Source organism: Pygoscelis adeliae, unplaced genomic scaffold, assembly GCF_000699105.1.
Source record: "Pygoscelis adeliae isolate BGI_AS28 unplaced genomic scaffold, ASM69910v1 Scaffold223, whole genome shotgun sequence".
Classification (NCBI taxonomy): domain Eukaryota; kingdom Metazoa; phylum Chordata; class Aves; order Sphenisciformes; family Spheniscidae; genus Pygoscelis; species Pygoscelis adeliae.
The window spans coordinates 525,960-550,102 of record NW_008824543.1 but is presented as its reverse complement, the minus strand read 5'-3'; the positions used below and the strand labels follow the sequence as shown (position 1 = coordinate 550,102).

Sequence of the window (24,143 nt, the reverse complement as noted above, 5' to 3'; positions counted from 1 at the left end):
CAATAAAAGTAAAGCAGTACTCTGACCTCACAACCTACGCCAACAGCCTTTATAACCTGCTTCTGGACTGCCATTTCCAGAGCTGTCTCAGGCACACATGCCTGCTTGCCCAGCTGCCTTGGCTGGTGCAGCATCTCTGAGATGTTGCTTGGGTTGCTGTTGCTTTATTTCTCTATTACTTCTTAATAGATCGCATCTGTATTGCAGATTGGTATATAGTGCAGTGAAAGAAGAAATGAGAATTTTACATTGGTCTCACATTTTTGTTATTTTAAGTTGTAAATAGAAAATAGGACAAGTCTGTTGATCATGCTGTGTCACAGCCTAAGACAAATGAATCATTGTGTGCTGTATGTGGCTGCAGTCAGTCGTGTTCATGAGTGGCCGTGCCCAGTCTCCTTAGGAGGGCTAAGATCATGAATATTAAATTCTTACTGTAATACTTGATTTAAATGTAACAGATAAGAAAAGCTTTGACTCTTTGAATACCAAAAATAATGTTTGTCAGACGGTGTTTGTTTCTTAATTTATTTCATGGGTTTTGAGAGATGTGTCAACTTGGTCTTAGAAGTACCCAGAAAAGGCAAGTACTTTACATCCCGTTCTTCATTAGAAGTCAATTCCAATAAGGCTTCTAAGTGATTTAGGTGCTTCTGGAAAATTTGGCTACCTAATTTTAAAGTCCACCTGAAGTTAAATCTTGAGGTGCTAACGTAAGTATGGTTGGTTTCTGATCCACTTCAATGGTCCATTTTAATTAGTACATCTCTCTTTTCTGAGGAATGCTCTGATTTAATAATTTCTTTCTGCTAATTAGTCTTTAATTAAAAAAAAAAAGCCTAGATGAAGATGGTTTCATACTGCCCTTTTGCACTTGATCTTCTTTGCATTGGTAACTGATTTCTGTCATTTAAGCTCAGAGACTACCATTTGATTATTCTTGAACAAAATGTGCTACAGTTCTAAGGCAGCTTTTAAAGACTCAGAGCTGTGGTTTGCACTTTTTAATACTGTTGTTGCATTTGGTTTTATTTGGGAATAAAAGAAAACAGTGTTGTAGGTGGTATCGGTGGAGTGGTTATGAGGAAAGGATGTCTTGTTTTGCAGATTAGCAATCTAATAAGGCAGGGATAGTGGAGGACTGTGGGAGTAGACATATCTAACGTAGATTCACACGTTCTTTTTTTTATAGTCATATGACCAACTACGGAAGCATGTTATCTATTATTTTTGGTTTTGCGAAAGGTGGGTTTTTTCATTTTTTAAGGTCCTGAACTCATAATGGTTATTTACCTGCAGATTCCCACAGGGTCATTTCAGGCTGCTTTAGTAAACAGGGCTGGATGTGAAAATGCTTGGGTAGAGGAAAGAGTTGAGTTTTTAATCTGAGGGTAAACTTTCTTAAGCCTTCTTTAAAACTCGCCATTCATGCATAATGCTGCAGTCAATCATGAGTTACACGTCTTTAAATCTTTTAGGTGAACATCTTGGGGCTAGAAAGAACTTGTCAGTTTACATTTAATTTATTCCAGGCTTTAGGATATGTTTCATGGCTGTAGAGAACTTTGAACACTAAATACGATGAATGTTAGCACATATTTTCAATACCAAATTCTGCTATCCAACTGCAGTTAGATTCTCAACATGTTTAATATCTGGGTTAATAGAGAAAAACATGTCAAAAGCACAGTGTATTTCTACTATTAACACTCATAAGTACCAATCTACCTGTTTGCCATCAGTCCACAACTCATCAGTAATACTGGCCTTGTCCCAAGTAGTCAGAAGTAGTCAGGTTTTTTTATTTAAAAAAAAAACAACAACAAAACCCTGCATTCTTAGTATAATAAATTCATTGTTTTCCCTATCCAAAGGGCACTGTTTGCTTTTTCTTCATCCTAATTTAAAAAATAAATAAATAAATCTGGCCGCCTCTTCAAGTAAGTAGCAGGTTCTGCTGTAGTTGCTCTTGATTAATGGCCACTAAAGCTGGAGATGATATCTTTCCTTGTTAACAGTTTATATTTTCCTGACTTGAAATTGTAATAAATTGTGTAACTGAAGGATCTTCTCTGTGTCCTGTGAGGTTGTTAGGGTTTGTTTTTTTTTCTTTTTTTCACCCCATTATGGTATTTTCTCACAGGGGTTTTACATTTCATCCTTCATTTTTCAGAAACAGTGCACTCAGAGCTGTTAGTATTCAACAAAACATCTGCCTCAGGAAAAAATTGGCAGCTTTCATGCACTCACAGAGGAATTTCAGAAAAATTATTTGTTATCCCCAAACTAGATGCTGCCAGAGTACATAATTCCAAAACTTCTTTTCTTATGGGAAAGGCATATAAGACTAGGCTTAACAATGGGGAAATAAGCCGGGTTTATTTGCATTTAGAATAGATCAAACCCTCTTCACTTGCTCTGTGAACAGAGCACCTCGTTACTGTCTCTCTTTTTTTCCCCTAATCAAATCGCATGTTTATATCCCCAACCCTGTGGAAGTTATATGCTATGCCTGATAATCCAAGGTCTTTTCTAAAATAATGTAGGAGTTGGGGAAGATGCTCACACACAGAGAGAGCACCCTTTCTCCTGGGTCTTCCACTGCAGGAAATGCTTCTCTTGCTCCGTTTGTGGTTAGTATTATTTATAGGGTAGTTGTGTCAACTTCTATGCTGAAAATAAAACCTGCACTTGATATTAGCTTTGTAGGTGCTAAAAAAGCTGAGGTGAGAGCGTTCAGGCTCATACACCAAGGGCAGGGCAAGTGAGTGAGTGGATCCTTTGTTGGAAAAGGTCATGTTCATGTAGCGTCTGTGTCCAGACCAATGTAAGTGTGTTTGGTTTTAGTTTGTCTTTGGTCCTTTACTGGGAAAGATGAACCAGGCCCCAAACATCTGCAGGAATTTAAGGTAATTACCTGAGTAATGATAGCAACCTTAGTAAAACATAAAAACGTAGCATTTCATAAAAAAGACTCAATCCAAAACCATGAGGCAGTGGTGGCCTCTAATGAGTGTTTCAAAACTAGACTCTAGCAAAATTCATTGCTGTACAGCCGAATGCTCTTGGATCTCCTAGGCAAGGGCTGCTTGAGTCCCTGCAGGCTCAGCCTCGCAAGTACCAGGGCGCACCACAGAGGAAGATTTAGGTTTTTTTTGTTTTGGTTATGGAAAAACTATAGATGTGCAGTATGGAATGGACTTCAGCAAGGAGATGCCCAACCTTATGCTAACACGAGTTGTAGGTGTCAGCGTGGTGCAGAGGGGTGCCATGAGAAGATGCTGGTTGGCTCTGGCAGGCGTGCTGTTGTCCTGGTTTCTGCACTTGTTCAGACGCTGCTAACTCTGATCTCTGCTGTGCTTTGTTACTCTGCATAGGTATAACTCCAAATCACCTCAGTTTGTTGTTGTTATGGCAGCATTAAAAAAACTTCCTAATCAAGAATGAGGGAAGCCACTGCGGTAAATACACTGAAGCGAGTCAAACAAAGTCCTTTCTCCTGCAGGCACTTCAGAACGTGACTCAGGGCACAAGGCTAAACAAACAAGGACAAATAAAATGAACAGAGCTTAGCTGGAACAGAAATCACTGTTATTGAAAATGAATTGAATTTTTTTCAACCACCAGAGTTTATTTGTGCAAAATGTTAGCAACTCATATGTTGTAATGGAAAAGTAGTGAAAGAAGAATGTAGAAAAAGAAATGACTGAAGGAAGTACAGATAAAATCAGCGCTCTTGAAAGCAGTAGGAGAGATGAATTCAGGAGTGCAAAGTATGTGTAGGCAGTGCATGTTGAAGAGGTGAAAACCAGGCCAAATGCGTGACCACAGGCTCAAGATCATATGTCAGATCAAGAGGTGAAAGCCAGAAGATGGATCACCGGGTTGGGAAAGATAGCAAGTACAGCAGATAGAAACTATAAAAGGGTGACAGTATGGGGAAATGGAAGAGGAGTCCACCCGTATGAAAAAGTCCCCAGTCAAGATAGGGATGCTATTGTAGGAGTGCAGAGATATCTTTCCACAGATGCTTGTATGAACTACATATGCTGTTTTATTACAATCAGGTAGCAATATAAATATTTTAATCATAACAAATAGAATCCATGCCAGGCTACGTGGTCACTAATCACCGCTCCACAATAAGATTTCCAGAACACAAAAAAAAACCCCAAACCACAGGCAGTTGAAAACCAACTAATTACAAAAGTCTGCCCAAACTTCAGTAATTTTTCACTGACAAATAAGTAGCATTAGTCCAAGCTCAGAATGAATCTTTTTTTGTGAGCCATCGGTGTGCAGGTCAGCAGCAGCAGCATAGTGAAAAACTGTGTCACTGTTAGTGCACCAATATCCATCAGCTGAAGCGATTGATGTAGATGTAATCACTGTCTCTAACAGAAATAAAGTCAGGGTAATGGAACATTGTCACAGGATCAATGTCTCCTGTTTTGAAAATAAACCCCCTCAGCTTTGCCTTTGCATTTATGTAGCAGCAGGTGACCACATCATTCAATTCAGTTGACTCAGTCCCTTAGAGCCCTGAATGATCTATTGTGGGAACATCAGGAACAATGTATTGGAAAAAATGGAATGTTCTTGATCAGACTTACAGGCCACGTTATTTGGTGAGTTTTCCAGCAGTGAAAATGAGAATAAATCAGCTGAGAGCAGAAACTTAGCGCAGTATGGAGATCTTTAACTCCATTTAACTGTTTAATATCTACACGTTTTTGATCAAAAAGCTTGAACCATAGTACTTGTGCTTATTTTCAATGGTGCGTGGTCACAAATAGAAGACATTTTTTGGATGTTGCCCCTCCCCTACCTTAGTCTCAGCAGAAACCCTTGATGGGGCTCATTTTGACTGACTCAAGAGCTCTTCTCCATCAGTTATTTTCTGTGAAATTTTTACACAGTTTGATCCAAGCAAGGATTAATGGGTGTGCTCCCACATTCATGCATAATTAATTTTTTGCTAAGGCTTTAATGCAGCACAGGAGATTAGCAGTCATAGAGTTGCATGCTTAAAACTGGGTGCATGCTGAAGAGGTATATTGCATGGGATTTTAAACAACGTAGCAGATAATGCTTCTTCCAGTTTTCATCGTTCTTGCACTTGATTCCAGCACCCTACCACTATGCTGTGTCTAGATCCAGCATAGAGAATACTAGTAGGCCGTTATTTTAGCACTTAATAAAGCCATTTAAGAATTTTACAAAGCCTTCTTGAGACAGGGTCTATAAGTTTGATTGCAAAAGTCCTAATTTGTTTAAATTAGGTATTCCTGAAGGATTGTAACTCTGTCTAAAGGGGCATCCTTCTAATGGCCTAAGAATGGAAGCTCTACAGCTTGCTTGACATTACCACTGTTCCCATGATGGCCACTCAAATAAGAAAATTTTCCCTTTTGGGGGACGTCTCTCCCTGGAGTAACGACAAGCATTTGTCTGGTACTTCCCTCTCCATTATGGAGTTAGATATATTTAACATACAGAGCCTAGAAGGTGGGCTTTGTAGGTCATCTTGTGAAGCAATCCATACTGGCCAAACCGATACTACTGCTTCCCCAGGTAAATGTGCTAATTCTGGTCATCAATCAGAAGCTATCTGTTTCTAATCAGTTTTAGAAATGCCGCAGTTCCAGTTTTGCTGCTATAGGCATCTGCCCAGCTTCTGTGCAGGTAGGACAGTCTAACCCTGAAGGTCATCCCATCAAGCCAGAGGTTCTTCCTTTCTGAAAAATGCCTTTGGTCTGAATTAGGTGTTTGATCAAGGAGAATTTCATAATGTTTGGTTATATTTCCTGGCGTGCTCTGAAAATTATTTAAAAGAGGGTGGTAATTTAAGTTTTTAATTGCTACTTCTGGACAGTTTTCATTTAATCCTAGTTCGCCTGTATCAGTGGACTTGAGCTCTGTCATTAAAAGCCCTCTCCTTGGCTTCCTTCAGGGGAGCGAGGCGGGATGTTTGGGCTTGGGATCTTGTGGAGAGTCGGGGAGGGATGACTTTCATGAAGTAATCAAAATTGAGGCAGGACTTTCTGCTGGTGGTTTTACTGGCATATTGGTGCATGTTCTGAGCAGCTGGGTTTGGCTTTTAAGTTTTGAAGGAATAACTTATTTGCTCCTGAAGAAAGATGTGTCAGAACTACCTCCATTTCAACAGCGTTGTAATTATCATACAGAAAAGTTGTGCCTGGAAAGAGATGTCTGTTTTCATTGTTCCCCAAACAGTTGAGAAGTCTTTAAAGCACTAACATACAATACCTCTTTGCTATTCTGATACAGGAAATACAGAGAAAAATCTCCCCCAAACATATCATTTCTTCTTGTGTTGCACTGTAACAAGGAAAAAAAGAGGTTTAAGAACCTAAAGAGCATTGAAGTGTCAGTACCAGAAATATCCCAGTTTCTTTAGTCAGTCTAAGCATTTACAAAATATGGCTGCCAAGAATCACTGCAAGATGCCCTATAACTATCCAGGAAGATGTATTTTTAACTCTAGAATGCACAGAAGTTTGCAGCTTTGTAGCCATAGCCCTGGAAATACGATACTGAGTATACTGTCGCTTGTCTCTCTGCTGTAACATCCGGAATCCCAGTCTCCTGGGTCACACAGCATATGACTTTGGGGAGGAGATTCATAGTTCAGTAATTAAATACTACTTTGCTCTAGGCAAAACCAACAAATGGGCTTCATCTGCAGCTTATTTTGTAATAGTACTCAGGACTGTGCTTGGCGTTTCTGGGGACTGAGTACTCAGATAAGTAGACAGTAACTGTTATTTTTAGCTAAGGTTTTGAGTGGTTTTGTTTTTTGGTTGTGGTTTTGTTTTTTTCTCCCCCCCCTTCAGAGTTGTAATTCTTTTTCTTCAGAAAATTTCAGACTGGCTTTGTCATCTTGTATGCTTCATACTCTCAAATTGGCATGGAAAGACAGAGACTGTTGCCATAAATTAGGTCACTAAAGCTGAAGTACAGAATACAAATATTTATCGCCTAAGCTGAGGAAAACAATTCAGATGAGGAAAGAAAAAATTATTTTTTTAGTATTCGGAAATGAAGCTGTATTCTTGAGATTAAAAGCAAAGCAGTAGAGTTAAAAGATGAAAATAAGAAGCATCTCTTGTTTTAAATTGCTAGAAGGAAAACTAGCAAAGCTTGATCATATGGGAAATCAGTCAGAAGGTTCATTAGGTAGAATTACAGATAATTTTTTTAATGCAAGTTCACATTTGACATAGATTATTCAATCTTAAAAAAAAAAGGGCACATTTAAATAATAGCAATTTAGAGATGGGTAAAAATGCAGAAAATGAGATAACTTTCATTTTGAAATATATTACAACAAACCTTATGCATTTAATTTAAAAAACGTTTTCCTTTAAATTCAAAAGGTTAGAAAGAAGTCCTAATTGCAGATTGTCAGATAGTAGGAGAACTTTAATAAGGGCTCATTTGTATTGTGCCCAATACAATATTGGACCCCATCTCTCAAGTGAAGATGTGAAAGAGCAAATAGAAGTGTTCAGAGCAATTAGTTGATACAGTTAAAGAAAACTTAACTTTTTTTCTTCTTTTTAAAGTATGAGAAAATGCTCATTTTGGTTGAAATTGGTGTCTAACAAATTCTTACACAGAAGGACGTACAACATGGGTCATACCCTGCATGCTTGAGATACAGGAACCACTAATTTATTTTATGAGTTTTCCTTTATAAACCATTTCTAAAGGGCTATACGTAACTCTTCTTTGGACGTAGTCTTACTGAGTTCAGCAGACATTTGGGGTAGACCCACCATGTCTTGGGAAAGAGCCTTTGGAGAACGCTTTTGTAAAATAGCAGCCACCAGCAACAGCGTTTTGTGGAGCCCTGGATTAAAACTCCAATTCTGCAAGCTACTCACACACCAGATTTTGCTGAAACCTCACAAATCCAGGAGTTTGCCTGGTTTGAGTGGTTGGATTTAAATAGCACCCTTTCCACTTTCTTCAGCACCTCTGAGTTGATAAATCAAAGCAGACTTGCTGGCATTGGTGCCTCACTGTCTTAATCGACCTGGATGCAGTTGGAGAAGTGGTGGAATTCAGTGTATTGGCACTTTCCTGGGCTACAGGGTATTGTCTGTCCCCTGAGCCACCATGACAGCAAACACATAGCTGTCAGCAGGTAGGTTTGCCAGGCTGAGGGACTCCAGTGTTAGTTGCAACGCGTGATGAAGAAGAACTGTGTATCACGCGCAGGACTTCATTTTTATTTTTGAGAAAGGTAATACAGATGTAAAGCAAAATTATAATAAAACTTTCCAAAGGACTTGTATGCACCTTCAGGTTTTTTGGGTGGAATGAAAAAACTACGCCTTCCCAGGTTGGGTCACGTAATTTGCCCCCCCCCTTTTTTTTTTTTTAAACTGTCAAGGTCCTTAAAAAAAGGAAGGTTCTTCAGCAGCAATTTAAAAAAATTGGTATCACTGTCTATGTGCACATGTGCCGGCAAAATATTTGTCTGGATTTCTTGTGAAAGAGGGGAAAAATAAAAGGACTAGTGACAATATTCCTGTTGTAGGAGATTTATTGTTTCTGTAGCCAGACTTCTGTTTTCCATGGATAAATGTAGCAGTCTGTTTATATCTGAACATTAAACATTTTTCAGAGCTACCCAGAGCATTAGCTGTTCCCTTTAACATATCATAATTAGTATCAAGCTAATGATTGGTATGTTTTGGGGAATTATTATTCACAGCAGCCTGCCAGGTTTTTCTGTTATTCTACCTAATTAAGATGTGTTTAGAGCCCACCTAAAACTGCAGAAATATTACTTTCTTAGGCTGTTGTTTGATGATACAATAAATCTAACTATAGTAAATCTACTATACATTATAAAACTGTGATTAAGAGATAGAAAGTGCTAATCTGATGTATAAACTTTCTCTGCCAGTTCAGATTTGTTTTAAAAAAAACAAACCACCAAAAAAAAAAAACCAGCCAAAAAAACTATTAGGCCAGGAGCCATATCGGGCGGCATCTGTTCTCTAGCATTTGGCATGAACCTGGGAGAAGAGTACAAAGCTAGCGTAAACATGCAGAGTAGAATAATAATTTGTCAGAAATGCAATCAGATTTGTACTGTTGGGCACCCATTAGCCTGCAGATCTGGCATTCATGATAGTGGAACCTGATCTTGTTATAATGGATTTTACTTGTAAATTTTACCCGAAGTATGGAAGTGTGTGAATGGTCCTCAAGGGGTGGAGAAGCCCGTATGAGACCCCGCATGCTGGTGTGTCTGAGTTACGGTAGGCATGTTACAGAAATACAGGCACATTTTTGCTATGTGGAAGCTAAGTCAGAGTTGGTGTGTTGGCTCTGGGACAAGAAACCTAATTTCCTTTGAAAAAAGTAGTTTCCAAATGACTTTTTGTGTGATTTCTGACATGGACTCAGAGTTGGAACGAGTGGGTCAGTTTGTCTAAAGCACAGACATGCGTCTTGTCTGTTCCTGACCTGTGGCACATGTAGTTCTTGAGTAGATCTTGAGGCCGGCATCTGTATAGAATGTTGACTTTTATTTTATGGCTGATACGTTTTATGCCTGATAAATTTTGGGAGTTCAGGGACTTTCTATAGCGACATTAAAAATTACCTGGGATATCTTGATACTATGCTGATTGTAATTGAACAGTGGTGTTATAAACCACAGGCTCATCCTCCAGGAAGGGGATCCTACAGATAACCAGTGCCTGTGACTTGGTGGTTTCGGATGATTTGAGGGTGACAGGTTACCTACACTCTGATACAGTTTCATTGCCACTATGGCATTGCTGAGCATCGCAGGGGCACATGTGGGTTGAGAGCCTGAGAAGAGGTGTGCTGAAGTGGACTTTGTTTTGAGAAGTCAGTATCAATCCTGGTGTGGTCCAGGGACTGGAAGCCCATGAGCAATTTGGGCATGGTTCATAAGCCCTTGTGCACACCCTTTTCTTTTTTTTTTTTTTTTTCCCCTAACCTGTTCTTTTGTGTGTGTGGGTTTTTTTGTTTTGGTTTGGTTTTTTAATTTAATCCTAGTTTTACCAGTAAGGAATCTACTTTACATGCACTGCGACTGCTCCAAGGCGCAAAACAAAAGCAGGGGCAAGGGGGAAAGATTTCCTTTAAAAGCGCACTTGGAGCTAAAACAGTAGTGTGGGTGCGTCGTACTTTGCCATATTTCCTGTAAATCCACAGAATGTTTTGAGGAAGACTTGGAATTTTTATAGGGGCCAGAAAAAAGGGCGTCAAGGATCTTGTTACATTTTCAGAATGGATTTGCGACATACAGGTACAAATATCTTGAGATATTTTTAATGGGCCCTTTGCAAATTAGGCTAGAAATCTAAGACTGGTAGGAATTATGTGTCATTCCTACTTATTTTTGGCTCATTTTTCTGTGTCTTTTCAGATATTTAATTGCTGTATCTAAAATAAAGAGCAATATTAGTATCTATTAAGTGCCCAAAATAAGTAGTTGATTGCATGTGGAAATAGTGGATTTGGGGGAAATAAACCAGAATTAACGAAGTAGATTTGTTAGCATGTGGGGTATGTGTGTACATGCATGGGTGCATACATAAAGATAATTTTTTTTTCTCCTCTAATTTTCTTCTTTTCAGCCTTTCCTCCTCTATTTGTGTTTCTGTCTCCATTTACATGACGCCACTTTTAAGAAATCTTCTCCGTCACCTCCCAAACAAGCCCTGGGGCCGTGTTGGGGCATTAGGGAAAATGGAGTTCAAGTGGTTTGTAGGTTAGCAGGTTTATTTTCTTTCTCATTACTGTTTTTCTTTGGCAGACATCCTTGGCAAGTTGTAACTTCAGCATGAAGTGAGGGGGTGGCTGTGCGTGTTGAGCACTTGAGAGCAACATGGCCGGTGGCTTTGGGGTCGGTGGGTCCCCTCTCCATCCCACCTCTGCTCCTTTTCACTGTCATCTCCTCGCTGCCACTGTCTCGGGTCATTCCCACTGGTTACTTCCCAGGAAGCTGTGAGCAAGGAGGAGGGAGGCAGCACAGTTCCTAGGGCTGGCAACAGCAGCAGCTTCCCCGTTACATGCAATGGGTTTCACGCAGCTCTGCGCTGCTTCTTCAGCTGTCTGCAAAGTCTGCTCCTGAGGCTGGAGGTGGCCACACTGCAGAGCCCTTTGCTGGGGGATGTTTGGCTTTCCCCCTAGTTTCGAGGTTTGGCAGCATAAGCACGGCAGCCAGAATCAAGCCTGGTATCAATTCAAAATTTGTCAAAGGAAATAATTAGTGTATCCTCTCCTATCTGTACTTCTGCTGTATTTTCTCTTTAATGTGATAGCTTGCTTTTGGGATGGGGAGGAAGGTGGTTTGGTGTTGCTTATTCTTCTCACAATTCCTCACTTCCCTTGGCTGTGCGATAGCTGGGCGATGGTTGTCTCTGGGGTGCTGGCTGAGCAACTGGGCCTGTGATGGGGGGGGAAAATACAGAAACGAGTTTTCAGAAAATTTAAATAAGCACCAAAAAAATGGATAAAGCAATATCTTGGTAAAAAAATGGAACCTTTTGCACGCTTTTCAGTTTCATGTCCTCATCAGGCAAGCCGTGTATTTATTGAACACATTTCTATGTTTTTCTAGTTGTCACAGTACAAAAGCTAGTGTTGCACTGCCATCTCTTGATAGCTGGGCAGGACAGCATGTGGCAGTACTCCTCCTTGCCTTACCAAAGCATCTTGTGGAAAACACTTTGAACCAGCCTTGAAAAATGATAGTCAGTTGACTTGGGCAAGGTGAATAACACTTTTGACAAACAAGCAAAACGTTAGCTTTTTTTCTTTAGCTATCTAGCTACATAACAGGTGAATTTATGTGGCATCTCCACAATTCTGCTTTAGGTGGGGAGCACTCTTTATATTAATAATGCAGGTCTTCTGCATTATTAGCAGAAGCACATAGCACTTTCATCTGATTTCTGCATTTTGATCTATTTTTGGATGATGCAGTGAGATTTTAAAAATCAGTAACAGACCCATGAAACAAATACTACCGTTTGTGTGTGTATGTAATGTAAAAAGGCTTCTCCTTATGAGTCTTCTTAAATTTAATTACCTCTTTTATGAAGAAGAATATTGTTCCTCTTCCTACAGAACTTATCTGTAATAAGCAGTCTTAAATAAAGATGGTTTGCGCCAGGTATGACAACAAAACATAGCTGAATAAAATTAGTGTTTTGTCCTGCATATGGTAGAATTGGTTGCTAATGCATGAAATGGCTAAAAATGACATTCATTTCACACACTGCTCAATAAACGAGCCCTCAAAGTATATTGTAATTTGGCAGGTATGCCTTGTATGTGAGGCATCGCTGGGGTGGGGTAGGGTTAGTATCAATGTACCTTTCTTTACAAGGAGTGTTGCACTAGCTAGAAGTTACTGTACTGAAACAATTTTTCCTTTAGAAATGGGAAGGATTTAAGTAGCTCTGCATTTTTATTTATTCCCTTAAGAAACTAAAGCCATCTTCCACGCCTTCAGCAGTGCAGTATGCTCAACCTGCTCTATAAGCACGAGATCTGGGTTTCTGTGGATGCATCCAGCATCATGTACAGCCCCCTGTTTCCCATGCGGGATAACACTGGCTCTCCCACTCGGGTCCCGCTGGTCCCAGCTGGGTCTGAGCCCTCCCTGCGTAGCTCTTGGACTGTGTCATTTTTCTTGTGCCCTCTCCAAACCGAGTGGGCAGTGCGCACTGCCCTCCCTCCTACCCCCAGCTATTAGCTGCGTGGGTGGCTGCGCGGCTGGGGTGGGTTTGGGGGTGTCCATGTGCTCATTGAATCACCAGGGTTCCTGTGTGGGTTCGGGCAAACACACTCCTTTTGATGTCTGGGTTTATCCTGTAGCCCCTCCTCTTTTTGAGGAGTTTAATTGCGTCTTTCCTCTACAACATTATGGGACTTGTAGGAAAGTCACATCTTGGAGAGCTCTTCCCACTGTCAAATTTGGTTGCAATTGACTGTAAAATTAAAAAGTTAGGTGATAAGAAATAGTGTGTGTTCATTTTCTCCTGTTTCCTTGGGAAATCTTGATAGGAAAAGATGCCTAGAAAGAACATGTATGGTAGCCTTATAATGCCAATCATAACCTTGTAGTTGTTGCTTACTGCTGTGTTCCCTGCAGTCCCACTTCGAACAACAGTGGCTAATGGCCTGACCACACAGCCATGTAGCAAGATTTTTATTTTGAGGAATACAAGAAAGCCTCTTCTCTAGTCCTTTTTTTATATCAGATCCAGGTCAAACTTTGTCAAATAGCAGTAGGAAAGTCGCTTACCTTCTCAGATTCCAGTTCCATAGAAGAAAACGATGGTGGTGGGCGGCTGGGTAAAAACCTTGAAGGTCTGCTGATGAAAAGTGCTGGGCAGATGCTAGGAATAGGAGATAGACCTTATTTCATACTATGTTCTGGAAGCTGATGTTTTTACTTGTTTACTAGTTTTCATGGAAAGATCAGGATCTTCAAACAGTCAGAAGTCATGAGAATGTTCTCAAAAATGAGGCTTAAAGTTAGGAAAAATACTGTATTCTGTCTCTTCATCTTCATGTTTCAAAGACTTTTGTTGCTTCATATTTTCAAATTTGTTATCAAAAGTATATATAGTCTGATACATTATTTGTCTTGCTAAATATTTACCATTAATAAAATCAAGGGAAAATTGTGTACATATATCCATCAATATTTTTAAAGGATTGATTGAAAGCCTAGAGAAACGTTACTAAAAATGGTCTGTTTAAAGCTTGTCTCTAATTTCAAGAATTCCTTTTCCATAGCGTAAGTGTATGGCTGAGATGTTTTCTAATTTTTAGTGGAAATAGCTGAGCTTTCTTTGAACAGATACAGTGTTGTAGCCCATATTGCACCTTTTTACTAGAGGAGGAGTACCTGAAAACTGAAGTAGAAAGTAAAAGTGAGAACTTGCCTGGATACCAACATGAATCCAAGTTCTCGGTCTTTTTTAGCCAGGCAGAAAGAAATCCACATTTTGAAAAATGTGTTCCCTAGCAATAATGTTGATCAGATGAAACTCACTTGATTACTTTTTAAAAACCTGTGAAATGAAGCCTTTTTAGTACTGATATTAAGTGTCATAGTTCCCCTGTCCGTACCAATTTGTATCATTTGAGAATCCGGCCCTTCAATATTTAATTTACCGACCTTTATGTTGTGGTGAGACAAATGACTTTTTAATGACTACAGTAGACTTATTTGCATTATAAAATAAAACCATTGTCTATGCTGCCAGGGAGCTACTTACTTTATAAATATAGCATTTGTTTAGAAATATGTATTGGGTACTAAAAATAAATATTTAATTGACCTACTTTTTTATTTTCAGGGTTGTGTCCTTTGTTGTGACCTCATGGTTTAACTGGGAATAAAGATGAGTATAAGCAGTGATGAGGTTAACTTCCTGGTATATAGATACTTGCAAGAGTCAGGTAAGTTTTTATAATTCTGGTTGTTAAACAATGCATAATTTATTTGGTATTCATCTGCAGCTGGCTTTAGCAAATGAGACTCATTTAATTATTTTGCCAGTAGGCATGTGCTTCTGTCTGAACTGTTTCTTGGTGATTCTTTTCAACAAGAGAATGAATTCCTGCCAAGTTACCTTCTGTAACTTTATCACATTTAGTCATTTGGAGCCTCCAGATGGCAATCAACCAACTAAGGACTCACTTGATTGCTAGAAGTGCATTTTCCTGAAGACCACTTATCTACAGGGTGACGATGACACTTTGCAATGTTTTCTTTGGGGCTACTTGAAGAACTAAAAAGGATGACCACCAAAATACTGTTTTTTCCCTGTTCTGTCTTGGAGTGATGGTGCTCCTGTGTGCTGGTCTTGCATGGCTGAATTCCTTGCCTGGATGTGACTGTGGGAGGGCAGATGTTGCTGTATTTCAAAGGAAGACGTGGTAACTGTGACCATATGACTTGTATCATTTGAATCTAAATACAGATAAACAGATTTTTTTACAGGAATAACTCTTGGGTTCTCAAAAGCCTCCCTGCCTGCAGGACACTTTCTTGGAGGATTTTGTCCTTTGGTGTCAAGGTAGCCAAAGGCCCCTGCTTATTAGGAGTAAGAGCAAAAGACAGTTGAACATTGTCAAACTTGAAAAGAAACTTTTTTCCTGTCTTATTTGTCCAATCTGACTGTGTCTGTAAAATACAAGCAAGAATGCAGTAGTGTTCCCTTGGACAGTTTATTTCTAAAACTTCCCAAACCCGGTCGGATCAGCAGTTTGAGTTTGTGTTGCATGTTTGGGTTTCTAGGTGCAGCCATATGGCTGCAGGGGGTTTTGTGGTGGTGGTTGTTCTTGAAGCGATGTAAGAGACAACCTTATCTTATACTTACAGCTATGATATTGATTGCTTAAAGCGGCCTACTTTTAGAACAGGTAGATGTGACTGGAAATTAGGGCATGCCCCAGTAAATGAACAAATGATGATTGTCAGCTGGCAGGAGGGAATATGATCTTAGCAATACATAAAAGAAGTCTGCATATTAAAGCAAAAATAAACTCCAATCTTAAGGTAACAGCATAAGGGTCAGCTTTAATGTATATGTTACCTTGCTGTTTCAACATCTACCGATTCTTAGTTTTGTTTAGTGACTGCTGATGGGTGGCTTCAGGCTTCTTGAAAATGCGTTTGACTGATGCAACATCTGCCCACTGCTTATGTCCACTGCTCATGGACTTCTCAAATTGAGACAAAGAAGCACCAGGAGCAATGGTGGATGGCAGAGTTTTTCAGTCTCTGCTTGTCAGAAGAAAGCAGAAACTCATTGTTCTGCCTGAACTTTCTGAAAACTATTACATGTTCTTATTCTAGTTGCAGATTGCTTTTGTCACAGAAGCCAAACTTACAAAATTGCTTTATTTTTATTTGAAAGTTTGTAGGCAGCTTCTTAGTTACTTGACAGAAGGAAAAAAAAAAAAATGAGTTTAAGAAAAAATTCCATGACAGTAAAGTTAATTTGCTGAAAAAACTGTCTTTTTCTCTAGGTTAAATTTGCCTTTTCAGGGTGATCAAATAAATAGCAAGCAACTACCAGTGCTGCACTATAACATGCTTGCCACTTCTTAATCAGTGCACAATACTGATGTAGTTCTAAGTGCCAAAACATACACAATTATGACAGCACTGTACCATGAAGTGAATTCTGTTCTACATACAGATCCATTTCACTTTCGTATATAATAAATCAGTGAGTAAAAATAACAAGTGAGTCTTGGTGTCTTGGAAATATATATTTTATTAAATACCATATATGATACAATACATATATATAGTTTGAGAATATATAAATATATATAAATGCTATTGCAAATTGTATATTTTATATTGTTATATTTACTCATGCACAAATGTTTTGCCAATGATACTGTAATTAATAATTGCTGTGTTTATATATAAACTTTGTTTTTTTTCTTTTTGTACATTTAAACTAGAAACATGAGGGAAACAACAGAGGTGTTTTGACGAATTTTTTTTTGTAGTTTATAAGCATGCTATAACTCTATATAATTTGCTTAGGTTTGTAAACAGAAGATCCTACAGTGCTATGGCAGGTAGCATTGTCTGTCTATAAATCAATTCTGATGTCTTTGCCTTGCCTTTAGGGTTTTCCCATTCAGCATTTACCTTTGGTATAGAGAGCCATATCAGCCAGTCTAATATAAATGGTGCTCTGGTGCCACCAGCTGCTTTGATTTCCATCATCCAGAAAGGTCTGCAGTATGTAGAGGCAGAAGTCAGTATTAATGAGGTAAGGAGGCTTTGCCTACAGGAGCATTAAGTCCTTGCTTGCAGTAAGTTTGAATGTTAGTATTTTTTCTTAACTTTCTTGTATCCTATTTATCTACTTTTACTTCAGATTCCTTACTGCTGGTGTTCACCATGACTCCAGTGGTGGAACCAGAATGGAGTGACATAACTGGGTAGGGGTTCTGCCCAGTGCAGCCACACAACACCAGGCATGGTGTTCTAGCTCATTGCTTAAAGGTCCGTTGTCTGTAGAGTTTTTACCCTAATATAATGTTGTAGTAAATCCAGACAAGTGCAGTAAGATAATCATTGAGACAAGTAACCTCTTAATTTTTACTTTTGTAGACTTGCACGAGGGAGGTGGGAGAGCACTATGCAGCTCTCATTTGGGTGATGCGTTGTTACAATGAAGTAATGAAAGCCCAAAGGCAAGGTTTCCAAATAGAGAGAGGGTTTCAGTTTGTGGCAGGAAGGATAAGGTATATGCCAGTTTGCTTTTTGCCTCTGCTGGCTAATTCATTTTGAGCAGGAGCTATTAAATTTGATGTTTTAATGGTTATTCCAGCAGTACAGAAAGCTGTGTATCTTCCTGCCTGATGCTGCAGATACTTGCTCTCAATTTCCATTCTCATTTATGCCTGGAAGGTTAGCAGCCTTTGTATGTGTCAGTTATATTACAGAACAAAACTATTTTTTTCACTAATTCTGCTCTCTTTCCAGTCTCCCTTATGTCTGCTTTTTATGTGTAGTTTTCATAGTCCCAGTGAAGCAAATCCTTCCCCTTAGGAAGCCTCTGAAAAATAAAGCAAGTGATTGGAATAGGAGAAGGAGACCCTATATTTATTGCAAGGAATCCTTCTAGCTCCTAAAAATAGATCCTTACAAAGCCCTAGCATATGTATAAGGGTATTTTTAACTGGGTCTTGTCCATTTCAGGATAAAATTCTTCCTTGTTGTTTGAAAGCATGCCAGCACTGTTTAGAAAAAGGAAGAAAACTAGTCAACTCTCCAGATAATATGTTTATGGAAAGTATTAGTCTAATAGGATAGAATAACTTCACAAGCCAGTGACCCGACTTGCAATGTTTGCAGCTCTTCAAACAAACCATTAGATTTTGTTGCAGCCACTCATGTTTGAAATCATATTCATAGATAGCTTACAGAATTTTTTGGTTTAGCAGACAATTTAGCAAACTCAAAGCATATAACTTTTGATTCCAGAAGCTCTGCGAGAGGCCTGCAGTGGCTTTTTTTGCATATTTATGGTGGCCACTTAACTTTAGACTAAAATTCCAATCCTAACCACAACAGTGATGAGATATCACTTCCAGCACCATTTGTAAACTGTTTTATTATATTAAATCAAAACTTTTGCTTTAGTTTTCCTTGGAATTTTTGCCCATAATGTTAATTTGTACTTGGTGTTGTCTTTTTTTTTCTCCCTCTGCTGTAATTTAGGATGGTACCTTGTTTGATGGTAGGCCGATAGAGTCTCTCTCACTGATAGATGCAGTAATGCCTGATGTGGTACAGACAAGACAACAGGCTTACAGAGATAAACTTGCACAACAGCAGGCAGCAGCTGCTGCAGCTGCAGCCGCGACTAACCAACAGGGATCAGCGAAAAATGGAGAAAATACTGCAAATGGAGAAGAGAATGGAGCACATACTATAGCAAGTAAGTTGAGACAGAAATGACCTTAGCCTATGTTAACGTCATTTCCTTGTCATTTATCATAGTACGAGCTTGTAGTACGAGCTAGTAGGCAATGAGGTAAATGTATAGAGGTACTAGTAACCCTTCAGCTTGCAGAGAATACCTTTGTCACAGCTGATACTTTAACAGACGGTGTCTCAACTTTGACTGTCCCCAGTCTGATATTTGCAATTGCAGGAGGAGAGGCAAACTTCTGACTTCATTAATTCACAATATTCCATTGACCAGTGTCACTTCCAGTACCACTCCTTTCTCATCATCTGAAGGTTTTTCACAGGAGTCTCTGAGAGCTCTTGCATAAAGAGGAAAAAAAAATCAGAGGCAAGTCTTTAAATATTGCATCTTCTCCACTTTGGCCCCTGCACAAGGAATGAGGAGAGGAGTCTGCTAATCCGCAGCTGGTTAAAACTGAGCATTGCCTGTGAAGCTCTGCAGACTACTTTTGACATGTTCTGCTAACCCCATGAATCGGAGAGCTGTAACCGGCCCTCTGTAGGACAGTCTTCCTTGTCACAGTTGCTGAGACAAATCCTCTGTCATTCGTCTCCTTTATCTGTATCAGTTTTCATGATTTACTATTCAGAATTATTCGATGCAACTGCTTGCAGGTTTGTTTATTCATTGGTTCTGTTTTAGTTGTGATTGGGGAAACAAGTGAGTTTCATTTATCATTACTGGTGAAAGGAACATACCTTACAATCAGGCTTAGTATAGAAAAGTTCAGGTCAGGCATTAAAATGTGATTTTTTTTAAAAATATTGTTCTGGAAGTCTGAATTACACATTTGAGAGGGGGAGTTACAGCTCTTGCTGTGAAAGCACCTGAAGAAAAGACATTTTTGAGAAAATATTCGTATCAAGCCGCGTACAAGTTTTGCATTTTACAGCTGGATTTTACTAGTTTTTTTCATTATTATATATGATAAATAAACTGGAAATATAATCTTTGGCTTAAACAAATAAGCTATCTACTTTGATGCTTTCATTTAAAAATCTCAAAAGAATGTTTACTTGTTAACTGTGAACTGGATAGAGTAAAAGTAAACTTCAGATCTCAGCCACTGTTAAATGTGATATACCAGCAACCCCTACTGGCTGGTACACCAAATTATATTGGCATTGATTCTCTTCAGTTGAAGCAATGTTTTATGTGGTGTGCTTTCTTAAAAATATGCATGTTCTAATAGCCTTTTCTGTTTTCTTACTCATACAAACAGTGACAGAAACCCTTATGTTAAATTAAGCAATAGATGTGAAACGGTTTGTTTAACCACAGTGAATAAATACGGAGCAGGTGAACTGTTCAGAATTTTTTATATCCTGCATTTACACTCAGTGTGAATTTATTTTTAATAATAGAAAATGATTGATAGTAGCTGCCAAGAAAACTGTTTTGTCAGTTGAATTACCCCAGTATGTTTTACAGAACAATATGGATTCAACATCACTTCCATGCAGAAAGCTATGTATTGCCACAATTCCACGGTAATTACTGATGCAGTTTAAAAAGCTCTGTTATCAGTTTACCGTATCACCAAATGTTATTATATTAATTAAAACCATTTTGTAAATGAAGTGTCTGAGATGTAGATTTAAAACCTGTTTGACTGCAATTGGTGAAAAGAGATTTTTGAAAACAAATGTGTCATAAACGTATTTTTAAAGCACAAGATAGACTAGTAACATATTGTACTACGCAGTATCATGCCTGAAAAACTATGAGTATTTTTAACATCAGCATTTATTTTTTAACATAGCAAAAAATTAACTTTTGGCGTCAATTTTGAAGTTTCAAAATTAAATCCATTTGGATGCTGACATTTAGAAGGGCTAAGAGCTTTCTCACATTTTTGAAACTCCCCATCTGTTTATAGTACTTCATAAACTGGAGCTGGAACAATAAAGGAACATTACAGCTTTGCCAAATTTTGATCCACATAAATTGTGAATTAATTGTTATGCTCATCCCAGAAGAATATGAGCCATACAGTAGTTACAATGTATTGTCCCAAAATATTAAAATCCACCTCTCTCTACTGTTGTTTCCCATAATGCAGATAATCACACGGATATGATGGAAGTTGATGGAGATGTTGAAATCCCTCCCAACAAGGCAGTGGTGCTGCGTGGCCATGAATCTGAAGTATTCATCTGTGCCTGGAATCCCGTTAGTGACCTTTTGGCCTCAGGGTATGTGCGTTAACCATGTATGTATGTAATATCAATGCTCATTGGCATACTTCCGTATGTTGATGGTAACAAGTTAAAATAATACCTGCCCCAATGCCCTCTACATCAAATGCCACAACGTTTGCTGTTTTGAAAGGAGTACTTGTTTAAAAGGAATTAATTGGGAAAAGGAGTTATATTCTCATTAACTGTTTTGTAGATCTGGAGATTCGACAGCACGGATATGGAACCTCAGTGAAAACAGCACGAGCGGCTCTACGCAGCTGGTACTTCGACACTGTATACGAGAAGGAGGGCAGGATGTACCCAGCAACAAAGATGTGACATCGCTGGATTGGAACGTAAGTAGAAATGGCAGTGCTCAAAATACTCTGAGAAAATTGTACCTATAATTTTGCATAGTCAAATTTTAAGTGACAGCAACTGTGCATCCTCTGCTACGGCTCCTGAAATATTTCTATTTTTGAGTTGCGTTGTAATTTCTTGTATTGTACTTCAGGGACTTCTTTTGAGTAAGTTGTAGTCAATGGAATAAATATCATAAATCTTACGCAGATGTATTCTACCTGAAATTTGCTTTGTGCTCTTTAGCTTTGAGTTATACAGTAAAAATAAATAAATAAAATAACCTTTTTGCTGGCAGAGTGAAGGTACACTTCTAGCAACTGGGTCTTACGATGGCTTTGCAAGGATATGGACTAAAGATGGTAAGTGAAATACTTTTAATTTCCAGTATATTTTCCTGTATTGTGGCTCACAGCATAGTTTTTTATTTTTTTAATGTATTCATATCAATATAAATTTTCAGGTAATCTTGCCAGCACCTTAGGGCAACATAAAGGTCCTATATTTGCGTTAAAATGGAACAAGAAAGGAAACTTCATTTTAAGTGCAGGAGTGGACAAGGTGAGATAATCTTTGGTAAAATTAAAATTCTTTCCTTCACCGTTATAATCTAATTGTAAGCATAATAGCAAAGCTATAGAAAGTGAGTAAATTAAACTAAAGGCATGAGACGTAACTATGTACTTACAAAGAACTTGTTATGCTAGCTATGTTTCCTTGTGTTTTATAGTAGTTTACTGAGATATTTTAATTTATTAGATTTCGGTGTCCCTGGATCTCTTCACAATTAGGTTAGTGTAAGTTGGAAAGTAAGTGCACTGAACTCAGGAACATTAAACCTTTGTAAAACCAAATAGTCTAAAATTTAGTGAAGCGCTTTATGCAAAGCCTCAGAAAAAATTCGTACTGGAGGAATAGGTTCAGGCTGATTTGGATATCAGTCAAGCCTGAGAATGATTAAAAAGGTTAGAGCTGGAACATAAGAAAAGTCAATATATCTGACCAGGGAGGTGCCAGTAGCATAATGCCATGAAGCTCATTGTTTAACTGTGTTTTATTTCACACCTCTAAACAAACTTAAAGACTCACAAGGTCTTTAAATTCAGAGCTGTTGTTAGTGTGAGAGATTTTATGAATGGTAGAAAGGGCACATAGTGATGAAGAATAGACTTAAGATGAATTCGAAGAATGGAACAGACTATTCAAAGAGTAAGAAGAGCTTAATTTTTCCTCTGTAACTGATTCAAGGTGCAGAAGTAAACACAGGCTTTCTCTTAGTGAGACTGGCAAACCGCAAGCTCAGTAAGACCACAGGCCCACAATACTTAAAACTGGCAGTGTCATTGTAAAGTAGTAGTTTTTTTCCTTTATTTATTATTTTTTTGCTGCACGCATTTAACCTGGTTTGCTTTAGTGCCCAGCTTTATAAATGCTTGTGCTGGCACAAAGGAAGGAAAAGTAAATGTCTCAAAGCGTGGGAAGGACGGGTTTCTTCTTTTGGCAGCTGTGATGGCTTCTGCCAGTTTTTAAATCTTTGTGGAGGTACAGCTTTAATTTGCAGAAGAATATTCTGGAGGAGATAGAAGCCTCATTTCAGTCAATAAAACTCCTTGGACAAAGCAACTGAGATTATGCTTTGAAAAATATTCTGCATTAGCAGAAAGATTGACCCAACCTTATGCTTCTTTTCCGTAAATAATTTGTGTGGTCAGTTCATGCTTCCACTGAATTCAGTGTCAAAATTTTCATTGATCGTTGAGGTAGGTCAACAATATTGACGTATAATATAGTGATTACAAAATACTAATTTTGTCATGTAAGATTTCTTTCATCAGAAGGCTATCAGAAGTATTGGCAGAGAACAACTCAGAACAAAATTACACCCTTAAATCAAATCTTTCAGATTCTTAAGTATGAGACTAATTGTTTATATAAAGATCTCCTTAGGGACAAATGAGTATTTTAAATTACAATTTGAATGTACAAGTATTTGAAATTAAAATAGGTGTGTGGAGTGGGTTACAAGAATATAAATAGGACTAAGGAGATAAATCTATTTCATTTTTGTTTATGGAAAAAAAAAAAGCCCACAACCCCCTTCTTCCCTCCAGACCCCAAAATGTTGTGATTAAACACCTTTCTAATATTGCAACACATTAAGGCTTTCTACTGTTGTCTCTATGTCTACTACCATTTCCTTTAGTACTGGGTCAACCACTAGAAATACATAATTGGGAGCAGGTTTGGGCAATGGGGAGTAGGCTAGGTAGTCTGATACATGTGAGTGGGGGTAGTTGTGGGGAAATGAGCAATTTGTACAAGTTTGTTTATTGTTTATTTATCTGTTTAATACAGACCACAATTATTTGGGATGCCCACACTGGCGAAGCAAAGCAGCAGTTTCCTTTTCATTCTGGTAAGTCTTGATTTTGATCATTGAGGATTGTCATCTGAAAAGACAAAGAACATGTTATTTATTAAAATAAATAAAAAAATCTGAAGTTTATGGTGCTTATTTACACCATTTTAAAGTCTTTGGATACTGACTCCCATATTTGTAGTCTTATGAATTTTGAGAATGTAAACGAAGATAGAATTGCTCTGATTTTATAACTGTAACAATTTTATTGCAGTTCTATGAAAGTCATAAGAGATAATCCAAATATTACTGCCTTTCTGTAGTACAGTGGCAGACAAATCAAGTGGGTGGGCCACGAAGGATTTCTGTTTATCAGCTAAGGACTGCATTTGTCATCTTCCTGCTACAGTAATCCCAGCTCCGCATCCCATTGTTCTGCGCTGCCTGCTGTGCTGTCCCCAATTTGTTTGCCCACAAACCAGCTGAAAGGCTGTTCACTGGCCAGCTGGGATGAGAGTGCAGCCTCTCAGGAGGTCAGACAAATAGCTTTGTGGGCTGCATGCTGTGCAAGCCTGCCAGAATCAGCTGGAAAATAGAATAGAGAGGATGACAAACATGTCATTGAAGGGCCTTTAAGAAATGTGTCTCGTTACCACTTATTATTCCGCTCACACTACATTTTCAGTGGCGTGACGACAA

The 24,143-nt window shown here is 38.5% G+C and overlaps 1 protein-coding gene across 4 annotated transcripts in view; it reads left to right on the top strand.

Moving 5' to 3' along the window:
• Positions 1 to 24,143, top strand: part of TBL1XR1 (transducin (beta)-like 1 X-linked receptor 1) — a 67,075-nt gene that overhangs the window by 30,687 nt on the left and 12,245 nt on the right. For 2 of the 4 annotated variants that reach the window (XM_009321695.1, XM_009321696.1), the window contains 8 exons: positions 14,394 to 14,496; positions 16,690 to 16,835; positions 18,293 to 18,512; positions 20,590 to 20,740; positions 20,940 to 21,081; positions 21,384 to 21,447; positions 21,549 to 21,646; positions 23,441 to 23,501. In XM_009321695.1, the coding sequence (XP_009319970.1) occupies positions 14,439 to 14,496; positions 16,690 to 16,835; positions 18,293 to 18,512; positions 20,590 to 20,740; positions 20,940 to 21,081; positions 21,384 to 21,447; positions 21,549 to 21,646; positions 23,441 to 23,501 (940 nt within the window). In that variant the 5' untranslated portion in view covers positions 14,394 to 14,438. Of the gene's footprint in view, positions 1 to 14,393; positions 14,497 to 16,689; positions 16,836 to 16,975; positions 17,072 to 18,292; positions 18,513 to 20,589; positions 20,741 to 20,939; positions 21,082 to 21,383; positions 21,448 to 21,548; positions 21,647 to 23,440; positions 23,502 to 24,143 lie in introns of those variants that run through there. The other 2 variants (XM_009321698.1, XM_009321699.1) reach the window with 2 other exon arrangements.